General features: G+C 41.5%; 1 protein-coding gene across 2 annotated transcripts in view; it reads left to right on the top strand.

Annotated features, from left to right (window-relative positions):
- CDK19 (cyclin dependent kinase 19) overlaps positions 1 to 14400 on the top strand; it is a 168276-nt gene extending 153876 nt beyond the window's left edge. For both annotated transcript variants that reach the window (XM_004605721.2, XM_055135395.1), the window contains 5 exons: positions 2367 to 2439; positions 2951 to 3048; positions 4320 to 4398; positions 5623 to 5889; positions 10027 to 14400. In XM_004605721.2, the coding sequence (XP_004605778.2) occupies positions 2367 to 2439; positions 2951 to 3048; positions 4320 to 4398; positions 5623 to 5889; positions 10027 to 10149 (640 nt within the window). In that variant the 3' untranslated portion in view covers positions 10150 to 14400. The remainder of the gene's footprint in view (positions 1 to 2366; positions 2440 to 2950; positions 3049 to 4319; positions 4399 to 5622; positions 5890 to 10026) is intronic.
- Positions 14401 to 14955: the final 555 nt, after the last annotated feature.

Raw genomic sequence — 14955 nt, 5'->3', positions numbered from 1 at the left:
GCCGACCCGGGTTCGATTTCCAGCATCCCATATGGTCCCCCAAGCACCGCCAGGAGTAGTTCCTGAGTGCAAAGCCAGGAGTAACCCCTGAGCATCGCTGGGTGTGACCCAAAAAGCAAAAAAAAAAAAAAAAAGAGAGAGAGACAGACATAGAAAGATTGCGCTCATCTATGGAATATAAAATAACAGAGTAGGAAACTAACACCCAAGAATAGTAGAAATAAGTACCAGGAGGTTGGCTCCATGGCTTGGAAGCTGGCCTCACATGCTGGGGGAAAAGGCAGTTCAGATAGAGAAGGGAACATCAAGTAAGCTCTGGTTGGAGGACCTGCTCAAGAGGGGAGATGCGTGCTGAAAGTAGACTATAGATTGAACAGGATGGCCACTCAATACCCCTATAGCGGACCACAACACCCAAAGGGAGGGAGAGAGAGAGAACAAAAGGGAATGCCCTGCCACAGAGGCAGGCGGGGGAGCCCGCAGGAGGAGGGGGGATGGGATTGGGAAGTGGGAAGGATACTGGGTTCACTGGTGGTGGAAAATGGACACTGGTAGAGGAAGGGGTGCTCGAACATTGTATGAGGGAAACACAAGTATGAAAATGTGTAAATCTGTTACTGTACCCTCATGGTGACTCACTAATTAATAAAATAAATAAATAAGTAAATTAAAAAAAAAGATTTATGAAACTTGTAGAAAAAAGAAACAACTCATGCTTCTGTATGCATTCTAACCCAGTGAGCTGCTATATCTCCCTGGTTCCTTATAGTCCCTAACTTTTACAAATTGATACAAGTGAAACATAGAGTACTTTTTTTTTCCCCCTGGCAGATTACCCCTCTCCTTCCAGCCTTCTTTTTTCTTTCTTTTTTTTTTCTTTTTGTCTTGGTCCACACCCAAGACAAAAGACAAAAACCACACTTGGGGTCTACTCCTGACTCTGCCTAGGAATCATTCATTTAGGGCTCAGGAGACCATGTGTGGTGCTGGGGATTGAACCCTGGTCAGCCACATGCAAGGCAAGTGCCCTACCCACTGTACTCTTTCTAGCCCTTTGGCCCTTTTAACTTTAAATATTTAATATACAATAAGGAATATATATGTTGAAAGTTTGATATGAAGTCTGCTTAGGATAATAAAATGAGTAAAATTTACTCACCTATTAACCTAAGAAATATGTTAAGATTAGATTAAGGGAAGATAATCTGTATCCTCCCTTCCTGTTTTCATCCCCTCTAAAGCATAGTGATTAATCTGAATTTGTATTTATGGATCTATATTTTTCAATATAGTTTTATAACATGTATCTCAAGTTTATTGTTTAGTCTAGCTTTATGCTTTATATAACTGCATAGTACTGTGTATTTTCTTTTGAAATTTGTTTCTCCCTTCTGTTCATTTTTTTTTTTAATGTAGGAGTACTGCTAATTATTCAGCCACTGATTAAGCCATGTATTTATTTTTACTGTTATATAACATTCTGTTCTGGAGTATCCATTCTTTAAATAATGTACAGTTTATTCATTCTTCAGCTGATGTACATTTTGGTTTGTTTTCATTTTGTTTTCGGGCCACATCCAGCTATGCTCAGGGCTTTCTCTTGGCTGTTTGCTCAGGTATCACTCCTGGTGGAGACTCGGGGGACCATCTAGAGTGCTAGGGATCAAACTGCAGGGCAAATGAAGGGCAAGCCTCTACCTGCTGAACTATCCAGCCACATTCGGGCTTCCTGTTATAGGTTTTTTCTTCCTATTGTAAAAATGCCCCTATTCTTATCTGTTTGCTTGGGGCAGGGGCCTATGCCTGTCAGTGTGCAGGAGACTGTTCCTGGGTCTTTCCTGGCAGTATGAGGGGACCATGTGGTGTCTAGATTGAACTCTGGGCTCCTTCATGCACTCCAGGCCTTTTAGCCACCCCCCCCCACACACACACACCCCAAAATACACATGTGCAGAGTTTGTCTTGGATTAGTGAGTGTACCTAGGCGAGAAATTGACACATCGTAGAATATGCATATTTTCAACTATATTGCTTAATGCCTACTTTTCCAAATTAACAATATAAACTCTACATACAGTATGTAATGGTTTGTTTTTCTTCACACATTTATCAGCATTTGGTTTTGTGGTTCTTTGAATTCAGAAAAAAATAATTGCATAAACATACCTTATAGGAAAGTTATTTTTGGAGCTTCCTGTTTAACAATATAAATTGTTGGGGCTGGAGATGTAATTCGGTGGTAAAATGCATGTTTTGCATGTCTGATGCCTTAGGTTCAATGCCCAGCATAAAAAAGTAGTAAAAATAAGTAAATAAAAAGATTCTGTGAGTATTCCCAGTGATGTGTGATTGCTCTGACCTTGTAGGTACGCCAACAGTAGCCTCATAAAGTACATGGAGAAGCACAAGGTCAAGCCCGACAGCAAAGTGTTCCTCTTGGTAGGTAAAGGTCACCTAGGCTGAGAGTTAGAGCCCTGACAGGGCCCTCATCTCACCCTACTTACCTCAGAACTGTCCCAGTCCTCTTACTTCTTCCTTATTTTATTCTCTTATAGTTCATTTTATTTTATTTTTTGATCTGGGAGCCACTCCTGGAGGGACTTGGCGGCTACTCTGAGCTCTGTGCTCATGGGTCCCTCCTGACAGAGCTTGGGCTGGCTGCCACACAGTGCTGGGAGTTGAACCCAATGCTCCGGCCCATTGTGCTTTCTTTCTGGCCTCCTAACTCTTACGAAGAAAAAGAACTGTAGTGGACATTTGGGGAAAATGAAATACTTTTCTGTTGCAGTGTTACCCTCCTTGGCTTCTTGACCTGATTTTTTCAATGAGTGTGAATCATGAATCATGCAAGCAGCTATACAAAATGGTGTTAATATTAACCCTGCTAGATAGTAATACAAATGCCAGAATATTGACCTTTTCATGTACTATTTCTTTTGTATCACTTTAGCTTCAGAAACTGCTTACAATGGATCCAACCAAGAGAATTACCTCAGAGCAGGCTCTGCAGGACCCCTATTTCCAGGAGGACCCTTTGCCAACGTTAGAGTATGTGTTCGGCCTTTTCTGTGTCTGTTACTCCAAGTTGAAGATATTGCATGGTGGCTAAAAGGAAGAGAAACTTAATGAAATATTTTTTTACTTTCCTCATTAGTACTTCTTCAGAGAAAAACAACTCAAAAGAAAGAACCTTTATTTTGAATTGGCAAAGCTGTAGAAAGGTGTGAATGAAAATAAGTATTTTAGGAAGGATGATTAATAGTGAAGCAGAGAACAGATGGGACATTTTTTATAGATCAATAAACTGTTTTAAGTTTTAATCTAATGCATAAGGAACTGAGCATTTAATGCTCTTTGTCCAGTGACTAATAAATTCCTCTTTCCCCATACTTCTTATACCCACTTCTTTATATTGTGCATAGAATTATTAGTTACAAAATTCTGTGAGAAAAAAATTATTTTTACTGTCAAAGCAAATACAAATTGTTATTTTAGTCCCAGTGAAGTTTGTATGGAGAAATTTCTGTGTCATTAATATGAACTAGGCAGCAGCAGTTAAGATTTGTTATTGACAATTAGTGTAAAATTCCGAACAGTCATCACTGTTGATTAAGTTTTGGTGGGTGATATTCAGAAAACAGCACAATTGAAAAAATAAGAAATAAATGTTTTGTTTTGTTTTTTTAATTTTTAAAAATTTATTTATTTTTAATTAGTGAATCACCGTGAGGGTACAGTTACAGATTTATACACTTTTGTGCTTATGCTTCCCTCATACAAAGTTCAGGTACCCATCCCTTCACCAGTGCCCATTTTCTACCACCAGTAAACCCAGCATCCCTCCCACCCTCCCCAATCCCATCTCCTCCCACCCCACCCTGCCACTGTGGCAGGGCATCCCCTTCTGTTCTCTCTCTCTAATTAGTTGTTGAGGTTTGCAATAAAGGTGTTGAGTGGCCATTGTGCTCAGTCTCTAGCCCTCATTCAGCCCGCAACTCCCTTCCCCACTCCCCCCCCCCCATGGCCTTCGACTACATTATAGTTGGTGATCCCTTCTCTGAGTTGCCCTTTCCCCAGAATGTGAGGCCAGCCTCCAAGCCATGGAGTCAACCTCCTGGTACTTATTTCTACGATTCTTGGGTGTTAGTCTCCCACTCTGTTATTCTATATGCCATAGATGAGTGCAATCTTTCTATGTCTGTCTCTCTCAAGAAATAAATGTTTTAAAGTGAGTTTTAAATTGGTAACAACAATGGCATTGAAGGTTTTAAGTCTCTCTCTCTCTCTCTCTCTCTCTCTCTCTCATAAATGATTTTTAGTGTGTTTGCTGGCTGCCAGATCCCTTACCCCAAACGAGAATTTCTTAATGAAGACGAACCTGAAGAGAAAGGTGACAAGGTAATAACTGCCTGGCACTTTCATTTCCAGATAGAAAGGGAGGCTATTGAGAATTTAGACAAGTATAATAATTCTTTTATATGTAGCTGTCATTTATCTCATAATATATTTGTTGTATTCGCAAATAAACTATAGGGACTAGAGCAATAGTACAACAGATAGGGCACTTGCCTTTGCATGTGGACATCCTGGATTTGATCCCCGATGTTCTATGTGGTCCCCCAAGCCCCGCCAGGAGTGATTCCTTAGAGCTAAGCCAGGAGTAACCCCTGAGCAGCACTGGGTGTGATTCCCCCACTCCCCCCAAAAAAAACCCAAACCAAAAAACAAAAACCCAACCAAATCTGAACTATAATAAGCAGATAGATAAATTAATTTTCTGATATGTTTGCAAACCTATGCCTGTTCCCTGTTGTTCTGTTTCATTTGGTGGCCACACCTGGTGGTCCTTAGGGCTTACTCCTGGCTCCAAACTCAGGGATCACTCCTGGAGGGGCTCTGGAACCATCGTTGGTGCTGAGGACAGAACCTGACTTTGCTCCTTTACCCGGCAGTATTATCGTCTCGGCCTCAATATTCCGATTATTAATTCTCACTTTTTTGTGGACTTGGTGTCATGGCTCTCTTTCTGTGTGCAGGCTGTCCTCTGATGATAATTGGATATATCATAATTTCCCCTGCCACTTTCCTTTTTCCAAAATCATGATCAAGCAGACCATTAGAGATGCTACCGGGAGCGTCCAGCTCTTAGCTCCTGAACACCCGGTAGTTCCCAGTGAGTAGGCTGTGACCGCCTTAGAAGAGTACTGTGTGAGGGGCTGGAGCTATGCTCAGCGGGTAGGGCGTTTGCCTTGCACGTGGCCAATCCGGGTTCAATTCCCAATATCCCATATGGTCCCCTGAGCACCGCCAGGAGTGGTTCCTGAGTGCAGAGCCAGGAGTAACCCCTGCACAGGTGTGAACCAAAAAGCAAAAAAAAAAAAAAAGAAAAAAAGGAAGAGTACTGTGTGAAAGAAGTGAATTTAAGAGGACGGTTCCTTTGACCCTTGGGCATGGATGGGGCCTGCCTGGGCACGCCCTCCTCCATTCATTCCTGTCCCTTTGGTGCCCTACAAGGGTCGCCCCTTCCCTTGCCTATCAACGAGTGTGTCTATCAGCTAATGACGGGACGTTTCTGTTAATGCGGTTCCCACGCTAAGCCTGCTTTTCCCTCCCCTCTTCAAGAATCAGCAACAGCAGCAGAACCAGCATCAGCAGCCCCCCGCGCCCCCCCAGCAGGCCGCCGCCCCTCCGCCAGCACCCCCGCCGCCGCAGAACAGCACGCAGACCAACGGGACCGCAGGAGCGGCGGGCGCGGCGGCCGGGGGCGCGGGGCCGGGGCTGCAGCACAGTCAGGACGCGGGCCTTCCCCAGGTGCCTCCCAACAAGAAGCCGCGCCTGGGAGCCTCCGGCGCCAACTCGGGCGGGCCGGTTCTGTCGTCAGATTATCAGGTGCGCGCCTGATTTTTTCTCTTTTTTTTTTTCTTTTTTCATGTCCGTTTGTTTTGTGGAACGGGAACTCTTTCACAGGTCCTCTTAGAGTTAAATTGCTTCTCGGGTTATTTCATGCGATTGAGAGATACTTTGTTTCTTGACTTGTTGCTCCCTGGCACCAGGTGTGGGCGGTCTCCCTCCCCCCTCCCAGGAAAATTCTCCTTTTACCTCTTCTTCTGCCTCTTAGTTCCCGGTCAGAAAAAGATAGCTAGGTAAGTCATTGCAAAGCATGAGAGGCCCAGGGGTCACTCAGTAGGTTAAGAAAGTCTGCTCCTGTGAGGGTCAGGTCTCAGCGTCCGAGCTTGATCTTAGCTCTGCTCACTGACCACTTCCCCACCCCCATGGCTCTGGTGGGTTCCCATCACACCACTGCCAGTGTTGTGAGCAGCCCAACTAAAGGTGTTCGACCCCTAGTGGACAGACACCACTAAAACGTGTGCAAGCACCATGGCTAGGAAACGCTATGGTGAGAATGTGCATGAGCACCACAGAGAGCACTGGGGCCAGAGTATGTACAAGCATGACAACCCTGGGTGAACACAGCTGTGCTGGCAACACAGGAAGCCCCTGATAGCAGTGACTGGGAAGGATCAGGGAGAAAGGGAATGAATGAATGAATGAATGAATGAATGAATGAATGAATGAATGAGATAAAGGAAATGGAAAGGGTTGATAACTTCATTCATGAGAAAGATTTGTTCTCCCTGGGAGGGAAAAAAATAAACACAAAAATGTATGAGAATTAACATAGATACTTTTCAGAAATAGTTAAATCTTTTCCATAAGATACAAAGAAAATGCAATTCTGATTCAGGAAATTAGATGAATAAGGGTTGGTATTTGTAGAGAAAAATACTCTAGTGAATGTTGTGAAAAATCAAGAGAGGTTTTATTTGGGCAAGGGGCGGGGGCAATTCCTAAATGGTGTCCAGGACCCAGGGGCTCTCCTGGCCATTCTGGGGTCTCTAGGGCCCCACTGGTGATGCTCAGAAGACATGAGCAGTGCTGTCAGCCACAGCAAGGAACACACCTTTACCAGGTAGCTAAGACTGTTTTCAAGGTAGTAACAAATTAGTATTTCAAGGTAGTAACAAGGTATTTCAGGATATTATTTCAAAATATTAAGCAGCAAGTATTCCAAGGTATTATCTCAAGGTAGTAACAGTTGTTTTGAAAGAGGCAGGGAAAGTGTCATTGAAAGGTTTCCCCTAAAGAAGATCCGTTAGTTCTGGGCTCTGCATAGTGAGCATCACTGGGTGTCACCTGGGGCACAGAGCTGGGTCGGCCCCAAGCACCCTGGCTTTGGCCCCTCCCCAAAGTTCTATGACTGTAATACCTCCCTCCCAAAACTAGTTTAAGGGGGAACATGAAGGATAGAGATCATAGGGAAAATTACCAAAGGCAAGGAAGTGATAAACTCAGTGGTAAGAAACTCAAAATTAGAGAATCAGTGGAAGCATTAGCAAAGACATACTAACGAACCCATTATCTCTATGGTAGTCTTCTGGTGTGGAAGACAAATTATGCCAGACCAACCTGAGAAAGGGGAAGCCACCATAGTCAGCCTTACAGTTGTCGGGCTTGTGATCGAAAAGAACATTTTTTATCCCCCCCCCCCGAATAAACTTCAAAATAAAGCATGTAGTTATAATTTGGAGTTAAGAAATGCTGCTTGGATTAACACCTCCAGTCAGAATGAGGTGAGGGAATTAAAAGCAGAATAGAGTTTTTTTCAGCTGAGACTCTGGTTGTCTTAGAGCAGATGTTGCCAGTCCATTTTGGCAGCCATCCTGTACTCGGTAAGGAAATGGTGCCAGTTTGGCCTTCTGTAAACCCCAAGTGCCACCTCATGGTCATTCACAGTTTAACTGCAAGGAATAGCCTTATTACATCTTGATATATCAATTAGACTAAAGCTTTGCAAGGAAACACTTTATTTGAGGGAAGAAATGGAAGAGAGGGAATTCCTAGATAATATATAGGGCCTTTCAACCTCAGAAGGCCGGATATATAATCTCCAGTGCACATGGGACATTCTCCAAGATAGACCATATGCTGGAACACAAAAACATGCCTCCACAAAGTCAAGACCATAGAAATCATATCAACTATCTCTAAGACCATGATGCACTGAAGTAGAAGTTAATCACTAACAGAAATGGAGAAACAACTTAAACACTTGGAAATTAAATAGCTGTTAACTGAACAACCAGTGGGTGAGAGAGAAAACTAAAAGATTCATGAAATGAGAATGAGGTCTGTCTGTGACTTCCCCACTACCAGAACTGTGGGATACAGCAAAAGCAGTGTTAAGGGGAAAATTCATTCCTATGCAAGCATTCCTCAGGACAAAAAAAAAGGGCCCACATAAGTAACTTAGCTGCACAAGTTAAGATACTGGAAAATGACCAACAAAAGGAGCCCTAAGCAGGCAGGAAGAAAGAAATAATAAAACAGAGTTGTAACTAATGAATTGGAATCCCAAGAAACTATCTGAAAGATCAATGAAACCAAGAGCCAGTTCTTTGAAAAAACAATCAAGATCAATAAAGTACTAGCAAGACTCACAAAGAGAGAGAACCCTGATAAAACAAAGCAAAAAGGAAATGGGGGACATCACAACAGACACCACAGAAATTCAAAGGATCATCAGAGCTTATGTTGAGAATCTTTATGCCATGAAATGAGTGCGCCTTTTTATGGATAAGCTTGTTCATTTGGCTTACTAGAACAGTCTTCTGAGCATCATCAGATACCGGTGCTTATGCTGCTTATATTCAACCAAGCACCTTGTTCTGTTCCACAGACAAATTCCCTCTGATGTATGTTTGCACGCTTGTGCCCTTGTTACTCCAAAGTTGAGTGCTTTGTTTCAAGTAATGTAATGTTTTGAGTCAAAATATATTTGACTGTGCTTTCCCTTGAAGGTGTTTTCAAGTATGACATGTTTTGATTTTTTGTATTTAAATTTTTCATACTTAAATAGACCTTCATAAAATTTTATAAAACTTTGCTACCACTCCATCTAGCTGTGCCTTGCTTGGCCACGGTGGTACCCTGCTGATACCAGTCAAGTGTCTACTTGCATAAACTTTTTTTTTTTTTTTTTTAAGATTCCTATTTCACATGGGGACTGGAGCGATAGCACAGGCGGGTAGGGCATTTGCCTTGCACGTGGCCAACATAGTTTGATTCCTTCATCCCTTATGGAGAGCCTGGCAAGCTACCAAGAGTATCCCGCCCACACGGCAGAGCCTGGCAAGCTATCCGTGGCGTATTTGATATGCCAAAAACAGTAACAAGAAGTCTCACAATGGAGACGTTACTGGTGCCCACTCAAGAAAATCGATGAGCAACGGGATTACAGTGCTACATCTCATGGGACTAGTTTGTTTTATTTTTAAATTTGTATTTATTGTAGCTTAGGTAAAATGGTGACAATGTTAGTGTTTCTGGTTTTGATGTACAAACTTTCTGTGCCTTCACCACCATCGGAGTGCAGCCCCAGTCAGCCCTACCCGCAATGTCCTTGAGTCCTGTCTAATCCTTCATCTCTTCCCTGTACTGCCTGGCAACCTCAGTTTTGTCAGAAGTCCAAGCATTTGTCTTGTCTTCATCTTTTGATCCTGTCTGTCCCCTCGTTTTGTTTCTCGGCATACCACAAAAGAGACAGATCACTGTGAACACTCTTTTCTCTAAAAATGCTTTCTTAATTACAGCTTTGTTATTTATAATGAGAACTTGAGAGAGCATGTCAGTATGCATTATGAGTATTCCTGATTCATTTGATTATTCTTGTTTATGAAACACCATCTGCAGAGAATCACCAAAGTTATTTAGTACAAAGAGCAGTGGGGTCAGTTGCAAAAAGTTTTCCTCCTGTCAGTGGACTGGGGCCCCCAGAGAAGCCTAGCTAAACTGGGTGCCAGACAAGCAAGATGTGTTAAGAGCAGAGTTAGCCGTCAGCTACCTTGTTCCTGGCCTTGAAGCCTCTGATGATACAGGTCCCTCGCTTCTCCATCCTGGTCGTGACTAACCTCTCGGCCTGTTCGCTTCCTCTGTCAGTAATTCTCTTTCCCCGTTTCTTTCTCCTAGCACTCCAGTTCTCGCCTGAATTACCAAAGCAGCGTTCAGGGGTCCTCTCAGTCCCAGGCCACACTAGGCTACTCCTCCTCCTCCCAGCAGAGCTCCCAATACCACCCATCTCACCGCTACTGACCAGCCGCTGTCCAGAGCACAGACTGGAGCAATGCGTCTGCCCGGAGAAGCTGCTGGAAATGCCAGCTGTGGTGCTGTGTAGACCCATCCAGCTGAGAGAAAAGCTGCACATGCTGAGCATTTGGCAGGACCAACCCATGACGTTTCTTCTTTACTGACTGAAAGAAGATGCTTGTGAAGTTTCCCCGAGACCCTTCCCCTGCATGTACTTCCATTGTGACTCTTCTGATAAAACATCAGATCTAATCCCAGCACTTAACTCTTGTAACCTTCAGCATTTTTTTTGAAGGACTTCCTGGTGCACCTTTCTCATGCTGTAGCAATCACTATGATTTATCTTTTCAAAGCTCTTTTAATAGGATTTTAATGTTTTAGGAACAGGACTCCAGTGGTGTATAGTTTTCTACTCAGTAAACGGACTTAGCAACACAGGTAAAAAAAAAAAATGCACCTTTTAAAGCACTACGTTGTTTTCACAGTGTAGGACTGTTTTGCTCATGGAAATCTTAAAAAGAAACTATTACTGTCCCAAAGTACTTTACTATTATGTTTTTATTTATCTAGATTCAGGGAAGGTCTAATAAAAAGACACGTGGTGGGACAGAGGGCACCTACAACCAAAAACAGCCTAGATCTTTGCAGTTTCTATGCTTTAGGTTTTGAAGAACGTGGTAATTTTCACAGAACCATCATCGTGGAACTGAGTTCCCTTTCTCATTCTGAATAGTATTTAGTAATTAAGATGTATGATTTTTAACCTTCTTGTAGCGGGGTCTACCTTAAAAAAAGGGTTGCAGAGCTTTGATGAAATACAGCCCTCTGGCGACTTGCACCAGAAAGCTGAATAGAATATTAACTGCACTAGGATTTTTTTTGAAGGAGTAATGTTCATCAAAGGATGTGTTACTTCCCTTTGAAGGAAAAGTTTTTAGTGTGTATTGTACATAAAATTGGCTTCTTCACATCTGGGTCAGCTACCATAATCTAGGGTACTCAAATTAGAAGCCTGCAAATTTGTCTGCTTTTAAAATAAAGAGCAGTGTTTTCCATACCACATTAGACATAAAGTGACTATTTTTTAAAGCATGTTAAAAATTTAGGTTTTATTCATGTTTAAAGTGTGTATAATTTTACTGTTGTTACTGAAACTTAATTCTATCAAGAATCTTTTCATTGCACTGAATGCTTTCTTTTGCCCCTCGGTGAAATCTTGATAATTGTGCCTAAAAAAATATGGGCAAATAGTATAAGGCTATACTAGAGAAAGTGCATTTTTGCATCTCCATGATCTATGAATTAGAGGCCAAGTTCTTTCTTAGCCAGTTTAGGGAACCGCCTCATCTCCCCGAGTCACAAGGAAGTGCAGCGACTTAAACTCCCATTGTGATACTAGGGGCAAGAAATTTGTGTTCTTCCGATTAAATGCTACTAGCAGCACCAGCCTTGTTTTAAACGTTTTTCTTGATCTAGAAGTAATAGCTGATTGTTGTATATGCAAGCTATGTGCATTTTTTTTAATTTTTACTATTCTTTGTGAACTTATCTACCTGGTTATGATACTCTTTGTCCATACACAAGTAAAGTAAAATTTTAGAAGCCAGTATACATTTTGCACTATTGATGTGATCCTGTAGCCAGCAAGGGCCTTACTGAATCTCAGCTTAATAATAATACTTAATTAATATCATAGACTCTACTATGATACTCAGTGACACCGGGTATGAAACAGGTGATGTGCTCCCAGGAAAGGAATTTCTCGTTCCCATAGTGTTACTCCCCTTCTATTTAAAAAACAAAAAGACTAATAGTTCCTCTGTGATATAATGATTTATATAAAGTTTTGTCCTGAGGCCTCATTGTCTAGGTGCTCACTGCAGCCTCACCAGGTGCCCAATTTCATGCTGGGTCACAGACATAAGAGGTAAGATGTACTTCCTGTCCTTATATCACAGTGGGTGCTATAAGGGATGTCTGTGCCATGTAATTGGCTTTGAAGTGAAACTGCCTTAGACTCTGAGGGTCCTTTTGTTCAGCTCCAAGCCTACTAAATTATTCCCTATTCTTTTCTATAATGAGCAGTTCTGGAGAGATGTTTTTCATGTATTGCTACTTTCAAGGAAGTTGGCAACTAAACATCACAACAGGCATCAATGTTAAAGTGTTCATAGGAACTCTTAACAGCAATTGGATAGTAGAACTTTTAACAACAACTAGCTATTCTACCCTTGTAGGGAGAATTTGCTAGGTGGTTCTGGGACTTGAACAGTATAAACAGAAGCTCTATTCTTCCCCTCCAGAAGAACTTAGATTTAATAAAGACAAGCCCAAATATCTGCATAAACCAAAATACCATGCCCCTTAATACTTTTTAAGCAATTTTGATAAACAGTTTATAGGCTGCTTACATTGTATATAGTGAATTTTACTGGGAGAACTGATACAGAAACTGTAAGGGGGTTATTAGTTACTCCCAGTACACACTGTTCTCTAGGATAAAGCCAACCAGAATCCCCATCACACTCACGACTGTTTCTGCTCACCATGCCAGTACTGGTCTTTTCCTCCTGTTTTCTTGCCTGAGAGATGCCCATTATCAAATAAATTTTGGGAGGTTGGTAATTTCCTTTTCTCTGTGAAGGGGAACCAATCCTTTAAAACACTCAAGGGTCCTAAAACTACAGGACTTCAAAGGAAACCTTTGAAACTCCTTGAGGTTAAGATGTACCTTTGCGCAGATAACCACATTCCTCTTTGAAAATTGATGGCTGAGTCAGGGATCTGGCTCAGGGGCAAAGCACTGACCCTGCACATGTGAGAACAATCTCTAGCATATATCCCCTTCCCCCTACAAAAAAGGAAGACTGGTGGCTGTCATGTTCCCCAAGAATGTTGGGGCATACCCCTTGACAAATGGAAATACCCAAATCAGGGGAGATGATTGGAAAGGAGGGAAGGAGTCGACATACAGGTTTTCTGCTCTCCAGAGAACAGCTTTAAAAATCAGTTCTTATTTTGTTAGCTTTCTGGTGAGTTGTGTGTTTGGAAAAGGGGCTCTACATGTACAGGAGAGCTGAGTTCAAGGGTAAGGTAAACCTGGCAGCAGGGCTAACACTGAGGCTGGAACAATCCTTGTGATGAAGTAGATCGTGCAGTGACATACAGAAACCAAGGACATGTATATTTTTATATCTGTGTGATTTTAAAACTTTAGTACTTAGGATTTTGACCTTCTGCACTACTCTTTTGCTCTTATAAATGTAATTTACTCATAAGATTGGAAAGGGATGACATTTACTTATATGCTTACTGCCTCATTCCTGGGGAAGCAAGTGCTAGTTGTATGCCTCTAAAATGATGCTGTTTTCTCTACTAAATGTAAAAGAAAAGAAAGAATAGTTGACGAATGAAACTTGAAGCATAATCTGCTTTGAATATATGTTTTGTAGCAGAAAGTGTACAGTGAAGGAAGAATACAATGAAAGTTTCAAATCAGCTATGGCCATAGTGTTCCTTGGGAATGGAGAAAGGCAGTGAAGTGGTAGTTAGACTAAGGAGACTTGAAGGATTCAACTTTAAGTAATATTTTATAAAATCATAGCAGTTTAGGTCCTCATAAACTTCAATAGTCACAGATACCATAAAGCAAAGTTCATTGTTTTAGGATTTTTTAAAAAAATGTGTTGTACCTAAGGCCATACTTACTCTTCTATGCTATCACTGCAAAGGAGTGATATGTATGTATTATATGAAAAAAAAATCCTTAATGCACTGTTATCTCCTAAATATTTAGTAAATTAATGCTATTTAATTTTTTTAAAGATTTGTCTGTGTAGACACTAAAGTATTACACAAAATCTGGACTGAAAATGTCCTTTTTAACAACAGCTTAAAGTACTTTTTATATGTTATGTAGTATATTCTTTCTAAACGGCCTAGTTTGTATTCCCATATTTCCTATTTGTGAAGTGTGCCTGTCTTTTGTCTCTTTTTCCAGCCATGTTCTGCACGCATCCTTCTTTATATTATAGAGATGATCATGTATGCTTTCCACACGCTCAGAGGTGTGTTCTCAGAGCCACCTGGACCCCCATGTGTTCTGCTCTGTGGGGTGCAGGACGAGCTGCCGCTTTGGAGCTGAGTGTCTCGCTTTTGAGGTGTCCTGATATCCTTCTTGAAATGACTGTTAAAACTAAATAAATTACATTGCATTTATTTTATATTCTTGGTTGTAATAAAATTTAATTGAATTTGTTTCTGTGTTGGTTTTTTAAGGCTAGGAAAACTTTTCATATAAACATATTATTTAATTTATTTATTTTACAGTGCTGGAGGTAGAACCCAGGGCCTCACACAGGCAAGGCAAGTGCTCCACTACTGAGCTGCTTCCCCACTCCCTCCCACCGTCACTTTCCCTTTAGCTTAAATTTCAGTGCTAACATTTTATCTGTGTGCCTAGAAGCTTTTTTCTTACAGATTCTACTTGTCCTGCAGAGATGTAAAATCTTCCCAGTGAGCTGCAATATGTCACTTTATTCAGAATGCTTATGATACCACAAAACCACAGAAGTAAGGCTTACAAACATTTTCAGTAGCAAAAAGAGAGGTTTTTAAACATCTCTAGGGGAATTTTTTAAAAATAAGAATAGAATAGTTTAGAGAAAACAAATAGGCATCATTTTGTGAGTAAAGTGGCATTGATAGTTTCTCATTTTATTAGAACATTCTGTTGCATATGGCAGCCAGGAATAGTTCCTAAGCACTACTGGATATGACCCAATACCCCCTACCCCTCCACACCCTCTAAGA

Source organism: Sorex araneus, chromosome 4, assembly GCF_027595985.1.
Source record: "Sorex araneus isolate mSorAra2 chromosome 4, mSorAra2.pri, whole genome shotgun sequence".
Lineage (NCBI taxonomy): Eukaryota > Metazoa > Chordata > Mammalia > Eulipotyphla > Soricidae > Sorex > Sorex araneus.
This window is presented reverse-complemented; position numbering and strand designations above follow the sequence as displayed.